The sequence below is a fragment of the Macaca mulatta genome, chromosome 13, assembly GCF_049350105.2.
Source record: "Macaca mulatta isolate MMU2019108-1 chromosome 13, T2T-MMU8v2.0, whole genome shotgun sequence".
NCBI classification, from domain to species: domain Eukaryota; kingdom Metazoa; phylum Chordata; class Mammalia; order Primates; family Cercopithecidae; genus Macaca; species Macaca mulatta.
Genome location: NC_133418.1, coordinates 88,459,688 through 88,482,135, shown reverse-complemented (window position 1 = coordinate 88,482,135; position 22,448 = coordinate 88,459,688). Strand labels below are relative to the sequence as shown.

At 38.6% G+C, this 22,448-nt stretch overlaps 1 protein-coding gene across 5 annotated transcripts in view; it reads left to right on the top strand.

Annotated features, from left to right (window-relative positions):
• The window catches only part of CRIM1 (cysteine rich transmembrane BMP regulator 1), a 197,357-nt gene that overhangs the window by 123,680 nt on the left and 51,229 nt on the right, over window positions 1-22,448 (top strand). For all 5 annotated transcript variants that reach the window (XM_015112097.3, XM_077959728.1, XM_015112099.3 and 2 more), the window contains 2 exons: window positions 433-615; window positions 3,025-3,222. In XM_015112097.3, coding sequence (XP_014967583.3) covers window positions 433-615; window positions 3,025-3,222 — 381 coding nt within the window. The remainder of the gene's footprint in view (window positions 1-432; window positions 616-3,024; window positions 3,223-22,448) is intronic.

Genomic DNA, 22,448 nt, shown 5'->3' with positions numbered 1-22,448 from the left:
ACATCACCACTTCAAAAAAGATGGTAATAAAATTTTTGAGGCAGAACAAAACCTAATATGGAGACAGGATCATTCATTTGAGGTAGACAATGATTTAACCAAACAAATAGAATCACTTTAAAGCACATACCAAATATGTGAGTGTCATGGTCATAAAGTTTACCTTTGTCTGGGTTGGAAGGAAGTCAGTGTAGATTTTACTAGGGGGAATTTCTGTTCCTTGGTGTAAACTGGATAACAATGTGTTTTGTTTACTTTGTTTTGCTTCATTTTATTGTTTTCTGTTACATAAACTTATATTGAGTTTAGTAAATTTCCATCAAATTATAACCTCCTGCTATTAGAAATTTTCTAGAGGCTGTTTGAAAAACATCAAGGGCTACAACTAAAAGATGACTACAAATATGCTTTGTTTGTTTTAACTATTTTCAGATACAAAGCCAGCCTGCATATTTAACAACGTGGAATATTATGATGGAGACATGTTTCGAATGGACAACTGTCGGTTCTGTCGATGCCAAGGGGGCGTTGCCATCTGCTTCACTGCCCAGTGTGGTGAGATAAACTGTGAGAGGTACTACGTGCCTGAAGGAGAGTGCTGCCCAGTGTGTGAAGGTAAGAAAAGGTGCTAATTACAGATTAACAGGCGTATGCATGGTATAGAGTTCTGAAATCGAAATTGTCCTAATTTAGTCTCATCCAAAAGTAAAGGAATGTTGAAGTTCCTTGTTTAGAACTCTTTTAGGACACCGTGGTCTGTCTTCTAGCATGTTAAAGCCAGGTAGAGTGTGTAGAAACACTTCCCTGAGGGAAGCTATGCCTGGGTGTAGATGATGGGTCACATCTTTCCATAGGCAGCGTGAGATGTCCCGGAGTTGTTTTCCATTCCTCCCCTGCAGTTCTAGCAAGTCCTCAGCAAGTCCTGGGGCAAAGCTTTATCTTTATCCTGGCATTAGAGCTCACCACCTGCTCACCTCAGATTGCTCAGTTAGGATAACGCGGACCTCACCCTGACAGTCTCAGTCTGCCGGCCCAGAGAGGAACTAACCCTGCCCCTGTCACAATACCCAGGCCTCTCCAGGGAGATCAGGGACCTGCTACTGCTTCTCTGAAAATATGTGGTGGTTCACATGGGGTCATGGTATCAGGTAGCGGTGACACCAGCTCGAGGCCCAGCCAGGTGTCAGGTGTGACTCTCAGGAATCTGCTTTCTCTGGACTCCCGTCTTCTCTCCAGGAAGTAATATGTTCATGTTCTTTCATCAGGCTGCATCTTCCCATCACTGATGTTCATAAATAATAAGCATTTCAAAACAGTTGCTCTGAGTATCACTTGCAGCAACCCACACATTTTACAGATTAGGATGTTCAAGTTCAGAAGAGAAAAGTCACTTGCCTGGGTTTACAGTGCAGCCAGTAACAATAACCCCATGCCTGACTCTGTCTGTAGTGTTCTTCTGACAACACAACACTGTTTCCCCAGAAAGGAGGGTCATGTGAGCCTTTGTGTCCTAACTGGGCCCCAGATCTTCAGTCTGAAGTCTCATGTGTTAATCTTATGCCTGATCCCTGCACACAAAGTGGGAGGCACAGTGTCATGCCACTTTCCATACTTCCTCATTTTCATAACATTGTCTCCTTTTGATGTTTGAGCTGTATTTGCCACATAATACTGATCTGAAAATGTTTAAAGTATAACAATTGCATTCCTAACATGGTTCGTAACAGTGAGTCCTTTTCCCTATTAGAGGTTATTTTAGCCACCATAGGAGAAAAGTAGTTTATTTTTTAGGTGATGTTGACAATTAAAAAGAATTACTTCAAATTTTTAACCTTCCTAATTGATTTGTTCCCTACCTGCCCCCAGTCTGTAATAGTTCTGCAACTGAGCAGCAGTTGATGCTGTAAAAATGTAGATACGAACCTCTGTGTAGTCATCGTAGTTGTCTGGGCATGGATCCGGTTATGTCTCACTTCCTGGAATTCAAATCCAGCCTCAATGTAGAAAAATATGTATTCTAATACTTTTTACACAGGAATTTAAAAAATCTTGTCTTGCTCAGGTCCATTGGCCGCGTCCCTCTCTGGCAGACTGCCTTCCTAACGCTGTGATGGCATTATTTTAAATGTTGACCTTCTAACTTTATTATGATGCCCTAATATGTCCTTAGAATAAAGATGACCAAACTCTAAACTGTCTGGATTCCTCTCCCAGCACAGCAGTACTTGTTTGTTGAACCCAATTTTTTATGTATTTCTGAGAAAGAAAATTGAGTAATTTATCTAGTTGCTCTCAATAGAGGGATAAGTGAGGGTTTCATATGCAGTATTTATATCCTTGTCAATAACCTCAGAAACATTTTCTTTTTTTTTTTTTACAGTAGCTTTGGCTACTTCTGTCTCCCACCTGGGGCTGCAGCTTAGCTTCACAGCTTATGGGAGAAAAAATGGCCTAAGTTCACAGCCCTCCTCCAAGGCAGTGACCCATGGTATGTCTAGACCAGCCTTGTCATGAACAAGGCCACAGCAAGAGCACTGTTGCCCACATGGTCCTGCAGGCACATGAGATAGAGTTCTAGAAGTAACAGTATCACTCTGATTTAGACAGGGCATTGTTCCTTCCACTTTACAGGTAGGGAAACTGAGGTTTGATAAACATTTATGTCTACAACTGTGAAGACATTGTCAGAGCCTAATATGGATTCATGTTTTCTAATTACCAACCCACAGTTCTTGCCACAAAGCTTTCCAGCTTTACAGAGTGATAATACCTGCACGTTGGTTTTTAGACTACAGATCCTCTTCTCTGGCACTGCTGTGTCAGGATGAGTAGACGTAAATTCAGTGTGACAGCTGTTTTTGCATGCACCCCCAGAGACTCCTCATGCAACCCTGAGCTTCTGTTGATCACAGTGGGAATAGAACTGCTGATGACTAGAACCCAGGAAAAAAATGTTTCTGGGTGCAGGCAGAGATAAGATTTAGAATATGCTCGGTCTAACTCTGAACTCATGTTCTCATTTAGATCCAGTGTATCCTTTTAATAATCCCGCTGGCTGCTATGCCAATGGCCTGATCCTCGCCCACGGAGACCGGTGGCGGGAAGACGACTGCACATTCTGCCAGTGCGTCAATGGTGAACGCCACTGCGTTGCGACCGTCTGCGGACAGACCTGCACGAACCCTGTGAAAGTGCCTGGGGAGTGTTGCCCCGTGTGCGAAGGTAAATCTTGTAGATGCTAATGAGTCCCTTGCGAATGTCTTGTGTTGGAGAAGCTTCTACCAATGTATGTTCTTGTTTGTTTATTTCCTCGGGCATAATGTCTGCTTCACGCTGTTACCAGTTGCCGACAAATTGATCAAACAGCTCAAACTAATCATTTGAGGGAAATGTTGCACATGTAAAATGAGAATAGTGTGGTCATTATTTTGCCACTGCAAATATGCGCATCTGAATACCTTACAGTATAAGAATGTATACATTTTAATTAAGTTCACTTTGAGCCTAATTAACATCCAAAGGTCAATCTAACAAAATGAAATTGAAAATGAGACCGATGAGTCAAGCGTAGCAGGTTTGACTTGTGACGCTTGCATAAGCCCAAGGGTCCTGGCAACTAGAAGAAAAGACTGGAACCATCAAAGGCAATTTGCACTGCCTAGTGCCGTCACCGAGCATCTATTCTACTTCTCACATCCCAATGGCTGTGGCTTTGCAATTCCTGTAGTGCTGTTATTTATTTTGTGGTTACCTGCATTTGCTACCTCTCTTCTTGTTCAGTGGAGGGAAGCCTGAGGCATCCTGGACTAGTTTTTCTGTCCTGACTCCTATTCCAGCTCATTTCCTCCATCCTGGGTAGATTCTCTGCATACTTAACTCATGTCAGTTTTTAATCTTGTGTCCATGTCTGTTAGTGCAGACAAGGGTTTGAATATTTATACAGACATTTCTAATAGAGGGTATCCGGCATTAAGAAGCACGTTTGCATAGTAAAATGAACTAATGTGGGTCAAAAATTAATTCATGTTGAAGATGGATCTTTCTAGAATTTCTAAAAACAGATACTGAAAAATGGACTTATCTTTCCAGAAAGTCAGTTAAGTAGACTAAGTCTTTTAAGTACAAAGAAGTCTTGTGCTTCCACCGAAATGTTAATAAACTCAGACTCCAGAGTTTGCCTGACTAGCTTCATCAGCCTCTGAGGGGCTAGACTTATTAAAGACCTTAAAAATCATATAAAAGTTTAACCTTGAGGACTCGTTCTGTTGACATCACCGATTCCTTCATCATTACTATACTCAGAGTGCAGCTGCCACACTCCAAAACTTTATAGCTTCCAGATGACCAGTTTTGTGGAAGTCACCCACCCCTTCATGTATATTTACTCCTCCCGTTCCCTAAAGGCAGCATTTCAGTGCTGGAAAAAAAGAGCATGTAGAAATACATATAACGGTCGTAGAGTCGGCTTTGCAGGAAAGGGTGCCTTACTGAATCAGATGAAGATAAGAACATCTGTCCCTAAGAATTAGGGACAATCTGTTGTCAACGTGAAATATTTAATTACAAATATTTGGGACACACCGTAGGGAAAATGAAAAGCATAAATTCATAATCCAGTAAACATTAGCCCTTTAACCTCATGGGTCTTGTGTCATAAATTCAAAATAAAACTTTAAAAACTTGTTAAAGAATAAAAGAGCCTTTCCTCTGGAAGAAAATGAGAGGAAGGCTGATCCTTTCGCACCCATCTTTTGCATTCATCAGCATATCCATCACAAAGAGTGGAGAAGGAAGGCGGTTGGTGAACAGGTAAATACATACATAACTCATTTATTACCATTTTCTTAGCACACATTGATGTTTGGGTAAGGAGTGAATCTTAGTATAGTCACTTAGAATTTGGTATCTGCAACATCTGCATAGAGTTGTAATCTAATCATCTACTGTTTGAAAAAAGTTACAGTTTTGGTGAGCCATTAATTTCAAAAAATTAAGAACCTCCTGGAATTCAGATACGACATTGGACACAAAGATAAGTAAGAGAGAACCTTTAACTTTGGGGAACCTATTTAGGCTGAGTTTTAAATTAAACCAGGAGAAAGGGAATGTCCCTGTTGAGGTATGGTGGGGTAAGTGCATCACATTTGTACCCAATCTCATTTAACCTTCACAGCAACACTGCTGAAGCCTTTATTATCCATTTTGGAGATGAAGACATTCAGGTTTGGAGTAATTTAGATCATTTCCCCCAAGGGTGTAGTTGCCATTGTGTGGCTGAGTGAGGATCAACTGAAGTCTGTCAGGTTCGGCTCCATTTGTGCTTGCTCCCCCTGCCCCACTCAGCATCCCAGCCTAACTCATGCCCTGCTTCTAGTGTCCTCACCCATCTCTACTCACCGCTGGCTTTTGGTTCTGTTGAGGAGTGATGGCAGTCAGCGGGGCCAAGGGAGGAAATCATTTGCAGTTTGAAAACTACTCCAGGTATTTTGAATGTGGTCATCCACCTACTGTCTCCTCGAAGTTTGAAGACCTCAGGGGAAAGATGCCTTTGAGATGCATCCCTGAATACACTTCCAGAGCCTCAGGTCTGGGCAGCCCCCTCCACCTCAACAGAGCTCAGTGTCCTTGTCATTTCAGCTGTAAAGTTCTGCTGGTCTTTTTTCCTCTCTGTCTCTTTCATGCTCTGGCTCTCATCTCTCATCAAACCTTTCAGAAGATTCCATTTTCTGGTTCTCAGAAATAATTTATCTTGCTTTTCTTGTTTTTGTTTTTAACTTAGTTGAGTAGTGAGTTTCATATGAATGTATTTACTCTCCAGTAACGCTTTCATTTTAAGATGTATTAATAATAGGAACAGATTTTTTTAGTATAGGATAAACTTACAAAATAACACAAGGTGAATGGATCTTACTGCTTAGTTTATGGTCCAAGAAAGTCTCTGGGATTATTTGAAGACATTTTTTCTCAGCAGTCATTCAATATCATACTTAAATATAATTTCAAATGATTTCAGAGTAGCAAAAGGATTGTATGAAATTAGAAAAAGTGCAAGGTGTTAATGTGCAAAAAATAAGCAATCACCCAGAAATAGTTAGAGGAAAACCAGAAACACTGGTATTTACCTAGTTTATACACACAGTACATTCCTCTGTGCACAGTTGCATAACCAGTGTTGGCCCTTACCCTATTAGCTACAGTTTCTAGGTACATAGTCAGAGTACGAAATTAGATGAAGGGACCCCACACAAGGATTGTGGTTTTAGATTCTAAGTAAACTAACAGCATCACTAAATAAGGCGTGTTAGGACCTCCAAGGAGGAAGAACCTTATTGTGGCTGTTGTTATTGGAGACACATACCTTCCAAATGACAAGATAATATGCTTTTTGGTTACTCCCGGAGGACTAGGGACGTGAACCTGGGGTCCTTAAAGACTAGGCTGTTACTTGACAGCTGACTTGATTCACAAGTACCTAAGTGCTTTTTAAATTGGCACTTAAGTACTCTCATGATGAATTCTTAGCAAGTTATTGTCAACACCCAATTCAGGTATACAGATAAGCCTTTCCAGTCTGTAACTGATTGTATTCTCACATTTTGCCTTGTTGACTTTTCTCTACATCTCTTGTTTATCGATCTCATTATTTTTATTTTCTGACCCCTGTAAAGAGCTAGGGTGGAAACATGTGGAATAGCATATAAAGTTTTCAGTTGAAGGGTATACATACACAACATGGCCTTAATGTCCTTAAAAACTGAAAACAAAAAAGAGATGGGACAGCAGAATTGGGTCTTCATCTGTGTCTGGCACCATTGGACCACTGTTATTTGTAACCCTTAATGACAGTAGCTAACATTTCATACTATTGTTATGTGTCAGGTTTAACTGCTTTAAGAGGAGCAACTAATTTGAGATCCTCACAGCATCCCTTTGGTATGGGTGCTGTCATCCCAGTTTACCATCAGAGAACACAAAGTTCAGAGGCCATGTAGTTTGCCCAGGGTCATAAAGCTCATAACTGACAGCACAGTGTGTCCCCAGGACCAGACCCTGCACCCTGAATGGACACTGCCTCTGCTGCAGTGCATTACACCCTGAAAGAGGCTCCATGCCCATGGAAAGAAAGAATTTGGCATATTCTTTTGAATCCTAAAACAACATCTGATACGTAAGTAGATGCTCAAAAATTTTTAATGAGTAAATAATAAGTGAGGGCAGTGAGGAGGAAAGAAAGACTGGAGCAGCAAGTCCCAACCAGACCCTTCTTGCAGATCTTCTTTTTAGTTGAGTGAGGGAGGAGACCCTGATACAGGGTTACCTTAACCAGATCGTCAAAAGCTGATGGCCATTGGGACCCCTGGTCTACCAGCGGAAGGAAGAATAATGTCAGGGTGCTTATCACTGAAAACACATTTTTGAGAACATAAGTAAGAGTGTTGTGGAAGTGTGTGACATGAGGTGGACCAAGTAAGAGTGTTATGGAAGTGTGTGACATGAGGTGGACCCACATGTCTACAGGCCAGTTGGACCAATTTCCTGCACTGACAGTTCACCCTTCTGGTGGGCTCAGCTCTGGGCTCCATCCCTGTGGCAGCCTCATGGGCCTTCCAAGACTGATGTGTACTCTGTGGTTTGTTCTCTCCCAGTTCAGCCTCTGAAGTCCAGAATCACAGAGTTTAAGTGGGGCTACCCAGACACTCTAAGGCTAATGCTCGCTGCCACGTTAATGTACTGTTTTTAAGATTGCATGGTGTAGGTGCCGCTGCATTTCAGTTACTTACACGGACAAGGATTTTTTTTACTACATCATTAGGTATTGAGAATAATTTGCTAATTTTTTTTCCAATGATACCAAGTATAAATGCTGCCGAAGGTGACTCTTAATATCAGAGGGATCCTGAGGACAGGTTGCCATTTCCATTAGAAATCTGTTTTGCAACTGAAGGTAAAATAAGGTATTGGGGAGGGAAGTTTTGGCTATGTGACATCTATAACATCCCTGTGATTACTCAGTAAGAAAATTCAAGAGATGTGGACAGGTGTGTGGCCAGCTTAGCTGTGACACCTGATGCAAGAGATTAGAGCTTCATGGGGACTTTGAAGTCTTGATGTCAGACCTGATCTGCCCTCTCAGCTTGGGCTGCGGCTGGACCCGACCCAGGTGGCCACTGTGACCTGAGTGTTCTTCAGGCCTCCTTATGTGCATCGTCTCCTGCAGGGAGGAGCTGATGATTTTGATGACCTTAGGGATTTTGAAGCCAACACCAGAGTATCACTTTTCAAGAACTAGGAACAACTTAGGTAATATTTTAAAAGGTAGCATTCAGAATTATACTTAGGTTGCCAGTAAATAAATTCCATGCTTGAGGTTGGGCAAATGGGTAGTTTCCCCTCTACTATTTCTGTCTGTCTGAAAACAAAGCAAAATCCATGTTCTATCTCTGACAGGAAGTCAAAGAGTTATTTGTAGATTGTTAAAGCTGGACGAGAGGTATATCAGAGTCCATAGTATTCAGTATTTTTTAAGTTTTCTTCTTAATAAAAAGTTAAAATTGCTATTTGCAGACATATTATCAGATATCCAACTGAGTTTCAGGCCTAATAATTCTGCCAATAACCTGGACTTAACTCTTGAAGTAGAGGAGAAATAAGAGATTCACTGTGCATGGATTCTTTCTAACTCTGGGTTCAGGATGGAATGTGGTTGAACCAAAAAATCAACTCTCTTTCTTCCTGCCACCTGGCTTTCTTGGATCTCTGACTTAGGGAATCCTGGTCCTACTTGGGATAGTGTTGAAGACTAAATGTCAGACATGTCTTGACCTGTGTGGATTTAGTAAGCCACTTCAGTCTCTGCTAACCCAATAGTGTAAGTTATACTCATCTAAAAGGCTGGAGTTCTGTGAGCTATCAAATGTACTGTCGTCTTCATCAATCCCAAATTTATAGAAGCACTGTATTCTCTCCCTGAAGGCTGATGACATACCTTGAATCAAGCTGCCCTTCTAATGAGATTTCCACTGGGCTGCCAGAAAAGTCTGTACCAGGCACATATCTGGGTGGGAATTCTTTGAAACTAGAAAAAATGTTTCCAGCCCTGCCCATAATGCTTCCTCACTGAACAGTATCTCAAATGATTAAGCTACTGCTTTTGTGGCACGGAGTCAAACATAGTTTGGCTGACCCCGAGAGGCAGTGAAGTCAAAGATGCCATAGGGTCACATGTTATTAACATTCTGGTACATAACAGGGATCAAAACTCAGTTTATGGGTGGTATTGCTTCAGTGCCATATACGATGCTATTATTAGTAAGCCAAGAATAATAAAATATTTGTAATAGCCTAAAGACTGTTAGGCATGTGTTTTATCCTTTAACTCTAAATGTCCTGGAGACTAGTTCCATAAATGGAAATTAAAATATAACACAGTCTATTTTTTGCTTGTCCAAATAAGGTCATATGTTGGGTTACCAATGCGTAGCAAATGACCATTTGTTAACCTAGGTCTTTAACATAAACATCAGAAATTTTCAGTGATGAATATTGTCATATTTTGATTTTTATTTGATCATTTAAAATATCTTTAGATATTTAAAATAAAACTAGAATATAGGTAAAATGAATGTAAAAGACATTCATATCCAGCCTTAATATATCACTTTCAAGATTTTGTGATTTTTCACAGCTATATAGAAATATGTACATTATGTAAGTGACTTTCTTTACATGTTAGATCCACCACTTACATTAATAGTTAAACAAGTATAGAAATAAATGTTGTAGAAGTAAATAGAGAAGAAATGGTTATTCTTAGACCGAGAAGTTCTGCTGCTGGTTCTCCAAGTCCAGCATGTCTTTGCTTGTGTCGGTAATGCCTTGTACTTTGTACTTGTTTTTGAGTAAGGCTGCCATACTGAACCAAGTTTTATAAATAAAAGTGAAGGTTGGTCTATACTCTTAATTTGCTAGATGACCAAACTGATCAATGCCTTAAATGTTCAGAATTGTTGAGAGCTAATTCTGAGACACATGATTGGAAATTCCTCAGCCCCTGAGTCTACAGAGTTCAGCTGGTAAGTATTTCCCTATTGAAGTGGCATGCAAGGGGGTGGGTTGCCCTTTATTTCCTCTGCCGTCTACTTCCCATTCCTAAAAGGGTGTTATTGCTGGGAGTCTCATAATTTTCCTACTAAGACAATAATTGCATCTAATAGATCAGACTTGGGCCTGCTAATTTTCATCTAATCAACAGAGGCAGGAAAACATAGTCTGGAATGCTAACTATGTGAATGAAAAATATTTAGTCATTCTTGAAATGATAGGAATGTTTTTCCAACAAGCTTAAATAAACACAATCTCTTTTGAGACTGTGCTAAACTTTTTTTGGATGAGACAACTCTTAGGCAACCAAACAGAAGTTAATGAAGGTTATTAAGAGACATGCCCTTCAGAAAAGGCTTGCAGACTTTAAAAAGAAAAGATTCCATCTTGTTTATGCTGCAGCCATTGATAAATAGCAGAACTGGTTTCCTTTTAGCTTTTGTCTACCCAGTAGAATTTAACATTTTAATTAGTAATCATACTGCCCAACGTTTAAAAGATACCGTTTTAACTAACATGGCTGTATTAGACCATCTTATTTTAAAATCCTCATCTCCTCCTACTGTTTGCCTCAGTTCCAAGGAATTGATTGGACTCAACACCCCTGTATTTAAAGCACCTGATTACACTTTCCTATGAAGCATGTTTGTTTATTCCCACCAATACAAGGTCCCACCAGATAATAAAATTATTTTTAAACATACTAAAATGTACGTATTAAAGTGAAGTGTTTTTCCTTTCAGAAGTTATATGGGAAAAATGTATACTTACTCCAGGAGTACAGTCGTTCAGAATATTTTTGGTGCCTCTCTTTTGAAACTGACTTTAGAGATCATAGAACATCCTTTTGAATATCCTCAGATTTGTAAACCCTTGACTTTGAAGGTTTATTAAACTCTAGGAAATAGCCAAAGTCATTTATGTTGAAGTCTGGTTTAAAAAAAAAAAAAGGTGGCCGATGTAGCTGAGTAAAACTCTTCAGAGGAAGCAAAAAGTGACAGTAAAATAAAGGCACTTTGTCTTCTCTGACATAGTAATTTGCTCTGAGAACAACTATGAAGAGGTTTCAAATAGAATTTTAACATGAACAGCATTTTGGCTTAAGAATATAGCCTTTAAAAGTGAGTACTTTTATCAATAACACTTATTTGTAAGTATAACTCCTGGTGTGTTTATTTAAAAAAAATCAGTTCACCTACTACATAGTATTTTTATGACTTCTAGGGACTAGAGGCATATATTAAAATGGTCATATACTGTATTACAATGTTTTTCTGAAATTGCAGGTGTTCTATTCCAACATTTTTTTTCAAATAAATTAGACTAAAATAATTTGCCTATAGAAACAGCTCAAAATAGATAGTGATTCTAATGCAATTTATTTTTAGTATTTTAGTTATCTAATACCACTTCTAATTATACCAGACTGTTTCCTGGTATAGTCTTAAGTATATCTTATAAAAACAAAATGATTTCACATTGCTTAATATATGAGGGTTAGCACTGAAGATAGTGAAAAATCCAGTGAGCCACTGTTAAAGCCCCTATTAGAACTTTTCAGTGCTATATCTATCTGATTATTGAAGATACAGTGTACAGATACACAAGCATATAAAACATCTGTTGCAATACCACTTTAAAATCGTAGGACAGATTGAAAGAAGGGAAATGTTAAAGAACGCCTCTTGCATTTGTGTGTGTCTCCCCATCGCAGGTGGCTGATGAAGTGGCAGGAGCAGCATCATACCCACCTATCAGCCACCTGCCAGGGGACTCAGCAGTGCCAGATCTTGGTCCAGGGGTCATACCATCAGTTTAATCTAAATTTGACCTGAGATGAGCAATACAGGACGTTTAGCATGTTTCTGAAATTTGCCAGAAAGCATGCATTTTGTTTTACAGTATTTTGAGTTCAAGTTGATTAGTAGTTTGACCAAATTTTTACTTACCATTTATATCTACGGAACTGTTTACACCTCAGTGGAGTTTAACTTTCACATCTGAGAGATTAGCTGGATTTATCTGGTTTGTTTGAAACACAGCCCAATTCAGGTATATGGACCATTTGAGATGACAGAATTTAATGCTGGCTGCCAACAGAAAGGTGCAATCCAGGGCTCCAGCTCTTACTTTGCAGCAGCGTAGTGAAACACAACTAAGAATCCTCAAGATCCTAAGGCCAAGTACTTGATCCTTGTGGACCCCGCAAATCATGTAACTTTCACATTGGCTGCTGGGGCAAATCGAGAATTGATTTGCAAGCCACCACTCACCCAGCACCAGAATTCAAAGCATGGATTCTGTGTGCTTACCTCATCCCTGCCCGCAGCTTACTCTTTTCTAGCTAAAATTTACCTGGATCCCCATTTCCTTACTTTAAAAAAGTATTCATGATATAATTTGAGACTTGCCTTGAATCTATTATGTAATCTAATGACGTATATTTATATGCTTCTATATGTATATTCAGTGCCTATCCTTTGCCTGTGCCTTTGTGCCTTGCGTGGTAGTCGAATCCCCTTAGTTTGCCTATCAGTAGGAAGACAGGAGATCATGTTGTTTTTCACCTTAATTGAACAGCTCACTTTTAAAACAATTCAGGGAGTCTCTATTTGTTAGGGAAGCTATAATATGTTTGGAGATAATAAGCTATCCACTTGGGATGACCTCAGGCCTTGCATATTGAGAGGGTGGGCAAGCTCAGATCTTTTCAAAGCCATAAATCTCTCATCCTTTCTGGGAATCAAGTTTAAGATTCCATGGAGATTTTATGTCAGACGAATTCCACAGGGGGTGCTTCACAGTCCTGTGACAGAGATACTACGAACATGACTCATTGCTTGAGAAGCCCCTACATTTCTTGTTATGAAAGTACTGGTTGAACTTTCTCTTATTGTTGACATATGTTTGAGATCCCTGACTTCCTAACGCTGAGATTTGCTCATTAAAGACAGTTTTTAGAAATAGGTCTTCTGTATCTTTCAACTTGAGAGTGGCAGAAACACTGGCAAAGATAAAAACTAGTATAAATGATACTGTGATGAGTTTGCCCTTGTCCCTAAAGATCTAGCAAGGCCCCCATCATGAGAGAGGAAGAACGGGGGCCAGGCACACAGAGGCATTGTTTCAACCCACATTGGATTAGCTGATTACTAAGAGATTTCTGTTCTCTTGGAGACATCATAGACATAGTCAAAATGTAGAACAATGATAGCAGACTGCTACTCAGCAAATGTGAAAGGCGCAACTGGCTGGTCACTAACATGCTCCAAAGCTTACCAGACCATATGAAAAGACAGCACAGACCCACCCACCATCTCACATGCTTTTCATGTTATCAGTGGAGATAGAAAATGATACTTAAGTTACAATAGGCAGGGTTCAGAATGCCAAACCAATTGCCATACCATTTATCAGCTGAGCATTTGAGGTCTGTGAAAGGGCTAATAATTCATTAGCCATTACCCGAGACCAGTTATAGCTCTGAGCAGACAAGATCAGCATGACATCAATAATTACAACAACAAGTAATGTTGCTGTCACCCTTACAGTATAGTCTTTTCTTGACAATCTTGTTTGATCATTATAGGAATATTGTAAGGTAGAAATAATGAGTATTCCCAAATTCTAGAAGCCCGGAGAGGTCCGTCATAACATGTTAGCCTAATGAGAGAGCAGAGACTCAAGCCATGTTTTCTGACTCCAAATCCATGACCTTGGCATTGCTTCCCAGTAGACCCCCATCGTGAGAAGACGGGGGATGAGGAAAATCAGATGGTGAATATCAACGTACTTGATCATTGTGGCTTAGATTCAAAAGCCAGTCTCTCCTGGCCCCATCCCCATTGCTGAGACCCAGTTACTGTTATTCTGAACTCTGTGGCCCAGCCTTTGATCCCGGGTTCTTTTCATGAGCCTCTGACTGGAATTTTGACCTTGCTCTTTGACTTCTGGGAGAGCTGGATCTGTTTTCTGCTTCCACTTGTTCATTCCTGCATCCTCCCACCTAGGGACATTACTCAACCCAAGAGCCCTGACCCACTCTCCCATCCTGTCAAGCTTGACCTCTGCCCATTCTTGTTCATATCCGTCCAAATTCTAGGCCCCAGGCCCTAACCATTGGCACTTAAGCCCCCACTGAGTAAATGAGCTGCTCAGCCTCCATCAGTCTGCCAGGCACCAAGATACCATCACCAGCACGTGTGCATTCTGCTCTGCACTCTTCCTTTTCTTTCTCTGATTCTCGTCAGTGTCTAATTAACTCGGTTATCAGTTTGCCAGGCAGTCAGCAAGTGCCCATAACTTCATGCAGTAGAAGATGAGCTCCTGAGTTGAATGACTGCCTAACTGTTTTCAGGATTATTTTAATAACCCTTTTTATTTGGCATCATCAAGGAGTAGGGTAGTTCCAGAAGTGAATTCTCCAGGTAATTAAAATTTGGGATGTCAGATCTTACATGAAGAATTTTGATGTGAGGCCTTCTATAATACTTTGTGTACTTTTGTGCCTTCTTAAGCCAAAGATACAGATCATATTTTAACCTATCTCAGGAAACTGAGTGTCATCACTGAGTAATCTCATTTTGGACAGATTTGCGGATTTGCACTGTATTTTCACTATTATTAAGTATGTCAGGTTTACAACAGCATTCAGATCTGGCTTTCTGCTTCAGTGGAGCTCATTTATTGTGTACCTCCTATGTGCAAAAGACTGCCATAGTGATGTGGACCCTAAGGAACTTACTGTCTAATCTTCTAAAAATTAGAAAATTAGAGATTACAGCCTCTTAGGACAATTTTGAATGGGAGCTCTTCTTTGCCAAATAATGTACACTGACTTTAGGTGCTTAGATGTCTTTCTTTTTGCCTTTTTATTCATTCATTGAGCAGTTCTATAGACCAAACTGCTAGGTGCTGAGGTGATAAACAGTGAATGAAGTATTGTCCCTAACGTGCAGACCCTTCCTCCCTGGTTTTCAACCATTTCCCAGAAGGCTAGGTTCCAGTTATCAAAATTCTGACTGCCTGACCCACCCTGTACAAGTTGAAAATAGCTACCTAAATGTGCACACACACAAACCCCCATACCTATTAATATAACACATTATTTCCAGTTAAAGTCTACGAAAATATAATTCCTGTGAACATTAGCAATAGAGAGAATAAACATAAAATGTAAGACAAGTATAAAAGATCTAGATTCTTGGAATCCAGTGATAATTTTGTGAGCTGTCTCAAGCTGGATTCCTAGAAAAAGATACCCTACTCTATATAAAAAAAAAAAATTTAATTTGTCTTTTGTGTTCTTTTAGTAATCTCAATAATACTATCTTTTCCTATTAAATATGGTTTTGGTAAAGGAAGAAAAATATTAATATGTTTAACAGCCAAGATTCCTTGGGAAAAGCATACAAAATTAATAAATAGGTCTAAAATAAATATATGGTTGCTTCCCTTTCCGATCACAAAATAATACAAATCTTGGGAACATTTGCACACTATTCATTTTAAAATAAAATAAACTGCTCTGAGATAAGTACTTCAGAAATTACAAGGATGTAGGTGTTGTTATGAGAAATGTACAAAGGGAAAAAGGATAACCAAATGTGTAGCGGCTAAAAGAATTTGAAAACTCCAACCGTAAGAGACTTTTTTCCATGACTTAATGAGGCTTTCTTAAGTACACATTCAAACGCCACGGAAATTCCCACTTCCAGATTAGGGAATTTTTATATCTTCAATTTTTTTTTTCTTATTGTCTGCTTTAGTAGAGTTTTTCCTCTAGCTTCATTTGGGAAAATTTCATCTTCACTGTACTTTTCTTCCCAAGATGCAATTATGTTGACAGTTTGGTGATTTATTTGAAAGGTGTTCTGACCAGTTATGGCTCACATTTGAAAAGCATCTGTGTTAGCAGTATGACATACGAAAATACAGCAAAACAGACAAGCTTTGATGCTGCCTTGGCCAGCCTTATCTCCAGTTTTATGGCCCCGGCTAGGAGACCTGATACATTTAGCCATTGAACTGCCATGTAAAGTCAATGACATTTTGGAATTTTCCTACTCATTGGATAGTCACATTGCTTAACCAAGTTCAGCCCCCTCCAACACCCCAATCCCTGCCCAAAATAAAAAAATAAAACTACCTTAAGAAAGAGTGCGTGAAGTAAGTCTGAAAAGAAAGCGTAATTGTTCATAATCAAATAAGCAGGCTTGGGAATTTACAGAGAAGAGCTATGTAAAATATGCAAAGCATTATTAAAGCCCAAAAGGAGAAGTAATAAGAGAAACGAGAGACGATAGGAATTGTTAGCTTCATTTATCTTATTACTTCTACTTGAATTTTTTTTTTACTTATGAAGAAATGTAAGAATGTATCTGTCTTTAAAAAGTACTTTTTCTGTAATCCCAGCACTTTGGGAGGCTGAGGTAGGAAGATTGCTTGAGGTCAGGAGTTCGAGACCAGACTGGGCAACATAGTGAGATCTCATCTCAAAAGAAGAAGAAGAAAAATAAATAAAAATGAAAACAAAGCATTTTTTCTGGAAATGTGCATACAAAGAGGTTTTTCCAGAAAGACTTTTCTTAGTGTGTGGGTGTGTGTGCGTATGAATGCATAGGAACGGAGGGTGCTGGCAGACAGCTGCTCTCCACAGCCAGGCCTGCAGTTCACCAGGGGGCAACACAGTGAGGCAGCAGTCCTACAGACAATCAGAATCTAGAAACAGAGTTAATTACCCTCCTGACAAGACAGTGCTGCACACAAACCCAACAAGGATGGCTGTGTATCCCTTCAACAGTTGTACGTTTACAGAGTCACCCATAGTCAAGAGCTGCTAATTGGTTGTCAGCTTTCCCAGGGCTGCTAATCAGAAAGAGTGCTTCATACATTTCTCAATGGAGATAATTAATATTATTTATGAGAGAGAACTAGCTCATGGTAATCTATCTAAGAACCTTGTATGGATTAATTCAAAACCAGAAGTTCAGTGGAGTAATACAGATTAGACAGCAAGTTAAAAGCATCTATTAACATTGTCATTTAAGCTACATGTACCTGAAATGTAAAAACTAATTATTATATTGTTTCAGAAGTGAATATGCCTAATTATACATTTAAAAATAACAGAAGGTCAAAATATGTTCATTTTTACTGTTCTCCCAGAGTTGTTGAACTATATAATGTGAGGATGAGACTGATCTAAAGACTTTATACTAGCATCTTAAAGGGCTGAATTTGAATTTCAGCTTATTATTTCCTTGGCCACTGTTTGAAGAATTTCTCATAAAATAAAATCACAAAAGGCAAGAAAGTAGAGAGCTTAGATTTGCTTAACACATTTATAACACCTGAATAACCGAATATATATTTATGGTCTAGTACCGTGGCCTTGAAGTTAGATTCATGATTTTCATTTTAACTTTATACTTTTAATCAAATTAATTGTGATCCCAGTAGCTTAATTTCACCATTGAGTAGATAAAATTGCTCCTAGGAAATATGTGAACATCAATATAAAATACCAATGGTGTTTTTCAATAACTTAGTGTCTGAAGCTCTCTAATTTGTAAAAAAAAAAATACTAACATTTTCCTGGAAATACTTTTACTGACAAGACATCTGTTAGGCTTTTTAGGATATGAAAGAAGTAACCCTAAATTTTTAATAAATGTAAAATGAAGAATCAGCGTGTGTTTGTTTATGTTATTGCATGTTATAAGATACTTTGTCAAAATTTTGTTCTCTTAAGACTTGGGATAAGAATTGGTGGCTGAGCATCTGCACTCCTGACAATCCCAAGGGTTCTTTTAAAAATAGCTCTTCTGGACAGTGTAAGGTGCCTGGAGGGTCTCTCAAAATTGTTCAAGAAAACAACAGGTTGAGGAGAGTAATGTTTCCCACTCAGATGCTGAGTAGGAAACAAGCAAACCGGATGTAGACATAACAAACACCCATTTTTGTTCTTTATTGCTTCTAGGCTCAAACTATTTCTAGAATTCTTCTACACAAGGAAGCTGTTCGAGGGTTCCCTTTAGAAATAGTAGTAGCCAAAGACAGTGAATTCCTGCTGTTTCAAGCCTTCTTCCTTTGGAGGACATTAAGGTATTTCTTTAATTCCTCAGCTGATTCAATACAAGATGAGATAGAATTTCAGGGTGATTCTATAAACAGTACTTCACTGAATTTCCCCTCTCCAAAACCCCACCTTTATGCAAGCATTTCATCATTCTCCTAAATCTAAGACCATTTATCTCCTCTGAAAGAGGCCTACTAACACATACCTACCCAGCCAGTTTAAAGGAGGACAGTTTTCTTTGCTCCAAGCAACAAGTATCACATACAGGGATGCATCAGTGCCTCCAGAAATCTTAGCAGGACCTCTGTTCAATTGAACTTTGTTTACCAAACACATCAAAGATAGGGGATCACCATCATCCTTCTAGAAAGGCATGTGCTCTCTGACACACAATTTCAGTGCCATACCCCATGTAATATAGGAGCACAGATATGTAGGATTTAAATGAGAATCTTCTGGTCTGCAGACCAAAACCCGACAGGTATTTTCCATATTCAAAGCACTGTTGCATAGACTAGAGAATAACAATTCTGGGATAATAACAATTCCTGATGAACAAATTTCACGATGCTCTAACTTTTAGACAAGCAGAATGTATGTTTCACATACTTTGCTGACACTCCCTCCAGCTTCTTTTTTTTTTTTTTTTTGGATGAGAAACAGTCATACTGAGATACCATGATTCTAGATCCTTTAAAATCACCTCTTCTCCCACCAGAAACTCTCTTGGATAAAAGCTATGTTAAGAATCTGACCAGCTCTTGGTCATTATTCTTTAAGAACCATAAATATAATATTGATTTGAAATGCTTTAATTCAGCACGGTGTCAAATATGTCTCACTTTGGAGTTAACTCTTTAGCATAAGAAACTGAATCTCAGTTGTCTCGTGTCACTTGTTTCTCAAAAAATCACCCTGATATTAGTAGTAGGACCAGTTCTGATATTATATAATAATATATTGGACTGAAAGCAAACTCTCAAATATGTTTAACAATAATATGAGATTTTTTTCTAGATAATTTATAAATAGGTAGATAATCTATATACTTACAGGTCATATTTTTGTTGTAATGTTGTTCTCACAGAAATCTAACTACTCTGGATATGGCTTCATATGATAGGAAACCAAGCACTAAAATGTTGGGAGAATGATGAAAGGCAGTAGACTGTAATGTATGACTTCAATTGAAATGCCAGGAGACAACTAGTTGCCTGCAAATGTGTTTATTACAACTCAGCGGTTACTCCAATGACATAGGATATTAGCAGTAAGGACCCAAGAAACATGTGTTACCACCCGGAAAAAACCTTTAAAATTTGTTCCAGTTTGTATCTGAGTAGGAAAATGAGATGTATTTGTTATATGTAATAAAATGAGATGCCAAGTGTTAAAATGTCTTTTTAAGAAAACCTAGACTTCTAGCTATATTTAACATATCACAATGACGATTGTTGTGTTCAGCCTAATCTATCGAGGGGAAATTGAATGGTTCTAAAGTAAATTGAAAGTTTTCATGAATAAAAGATTTTGTTGCGTTTTTCTGTGTTTAATGTTAAATATTGAGGGTGTGAAAATTTGAAATGGCTATGCTTCTCCATTTCTTTCATCTAATATAGGTCATAAGTGAATGGGAAAATATTAATTTTAGAGGCACAAAATGATTTTTTGCTTCTTGCATGCTACAGCATTGAGGCTTGGAAGGTATCCCGTAGGACTTGTTTTACCTGAAATATTTAACACATACATTATAACACCAGCACATACTGAATGACCCTTTCTTGCAATTTTATTTGTTCAAGTGAACAAAACCTGTTGTGCTGAATATTTTAGGAAAACAATTGAACGTATTTCCTCTCCTGGAGAAATGTGTGTTACATGTACATCTGTGACTGTGTACGTAACTGTTGAAGCCATTTGGATGGATTGGCTTCTATGACTGATACGGGGCTGCCCAAGTCAGCATTGTGGTTCTGATCCTCAAACAACCCAGTCCATTTGTTCCTTTCACTTTGTAGCCACAGATCACAACCTCAATCTCATGGTTAATCATAATATATTTAAAAAAAAAAAAAAAACAGCACATACATCACTATTGAGAGCAAATATCATTTAGAGGTAGAAGATCATCTTTGTAAAAGTTAGACAATGGATTCTCTAAATAAATCCCTAAAATTCACTGCTGCTCAAATTCCATGCTATCCTATGATGATTACACATTTTTCAGGGTCAGTTTAATCTTCTTCAATATATACTTTTTCATAGTATATTTTCTGAATGCAAGAGTTTCTCATAAATGTCACATCTTAAATGTAAGTAAAGAATAGAAGATTTTGGTATGCGTAGATATACTTAAGACATTTGTTTACCCATAAGCTGTCTGGGAGAGCAGTGTGCATAGAGTTCAGAATTCTTCCCTCAACTTTGGCCTAATCACTCTAGAACATAGAAGTCCTTTCTCACTGGGATAACCTGTGGTGGGTTTACTTAAACCTGACACTTGCCTTCTGCTGTCTCTCATTTTTGTGGTTAGAGTAATTTTGACAAAACATTGGCAGTCTTGGTACTGAAGATTGGAATAGAATCATTATTTGGGGTAGCTAATAAAAGTGGTGATAAAAGAAAGACTAATAGGTTTGAGAACTAAAGATGTTTACAGTAAATTTTAAGAGAATGAAGGGGAGCAGCAATACTGTGTCTAACTCAGGACATCTTAAAACAACTAAACTTTAGTTACTTTTTGATGTTTACAGTTATCAGAAAGAATACCTTGGTTATTGAAGGACATTAGAAACTATAGCAGTGAAAAGTTTATATAAAAATTTTAGTAAGATGCTGTTCTTTGTAATAAAAATAGAGAATGTGCTATACTCACTTTATACATATTTTTACTGGGAGAATGCTGATCTAAGCATCTCTCTAGTAAGTCATCGTTGCCTGCTACCTGTGAAGAGTTGAATCTCTGTCCCCTTTTAGTAGATGGATAAAAATTTAGAACTCTTGATCTCAGCAGTGGCAGCTAAAACACTTATTTTGATCTCTCTTCCCTGGTAACAGGAGATGAAACTTGAGAAGACAGTGTGGACTAATGGATAGAGTGTTGGACAGAAGGTTAAGAACCTCTGTTCTGTTCTATTCCCAGCCTGCTACTGAGTTGCTATGTAAACTTAGATAAGCCAGTTACCCCCTCTGCACCTCATATTTTCCATCTGTGAAAATGTAGGTAGAGATATTCTGTACTCAGCTCTTTCACAAAGATATTGTGAGCAACAGCTTACTTTGAAGATGTTACTATATTTTGGTTGAAAAGATGTTGCATAAGTTTGTCAGTGCCTCTGTTTCCTTTGGCAACACCATTCTCACAACCTGGCATTTTATAAACTGTCCCTTATTGATGCGTTGAGAAACAGGTATCATTACAGCAGATTTTATGTCACACAGAAGCTGAGAGTGTGACTGGAGTCAGACTGCTTGGACTTGAATCTTGGGTCCACCACAAACTAATACTGTAACCATGGGCAAGTCAGTGTGCTAGATTTCCTCATCTGTAAATTGAGGATAATAATAGCACCCACCTCACTGGAATATGGTAAAGCTGGAAGGCATTTATGAACAGCACTTTAAACCTTATGTAAACACGTACTGTGCTTTATGTAAGTATATGTAGTTACTGTTATTACCCAAAGCAGTTCTTCATTAATGTGGCAGGTAAGGTAAAGCGTCGCCTCTGGTCTGGCTTTGTTTCGTGCCCTATTCCCAGCATGGCTGCCCACTCTTTCTCCTGAATGCGTGTATCTCCCTCTGCCACTCCCACAAGTCCCTGGGCCCTGAGGATAAGTGTATAGTTATCTGTCGTATCATCTGTCATAAGTGAGGGAGTGTCACATAAAAGATAAAAGAAATTCAGGTGTTTTAAACTAGTCTCAAAAACTGATTTATTAATTTGGAAAAAAAATAGTAACAGATTTCAGAAGTATTACAGAATGGGAGTGAGATAATTGATAGTTGACAGCTGTATCCTGATTATTATAAAAAACAAACCGGAAAACATCAGGAAGAAATAGAAGAGCAGTTAACAATTTAAATGGAGTTCATTTTAACCTCTCTTGTCTGCTTCCAGTAGTGGTGACCATCAGAGAAGAATTGTGTGAAGGTACCAAAAACTGCATGAACTGCTCAAACACAAAGAAGTAGTGTTCATGTTTTCAAAAATCTGAACACAAATATATCTGTTTCAGGGGTTAAAGATATTACTAGAGCATAAAAG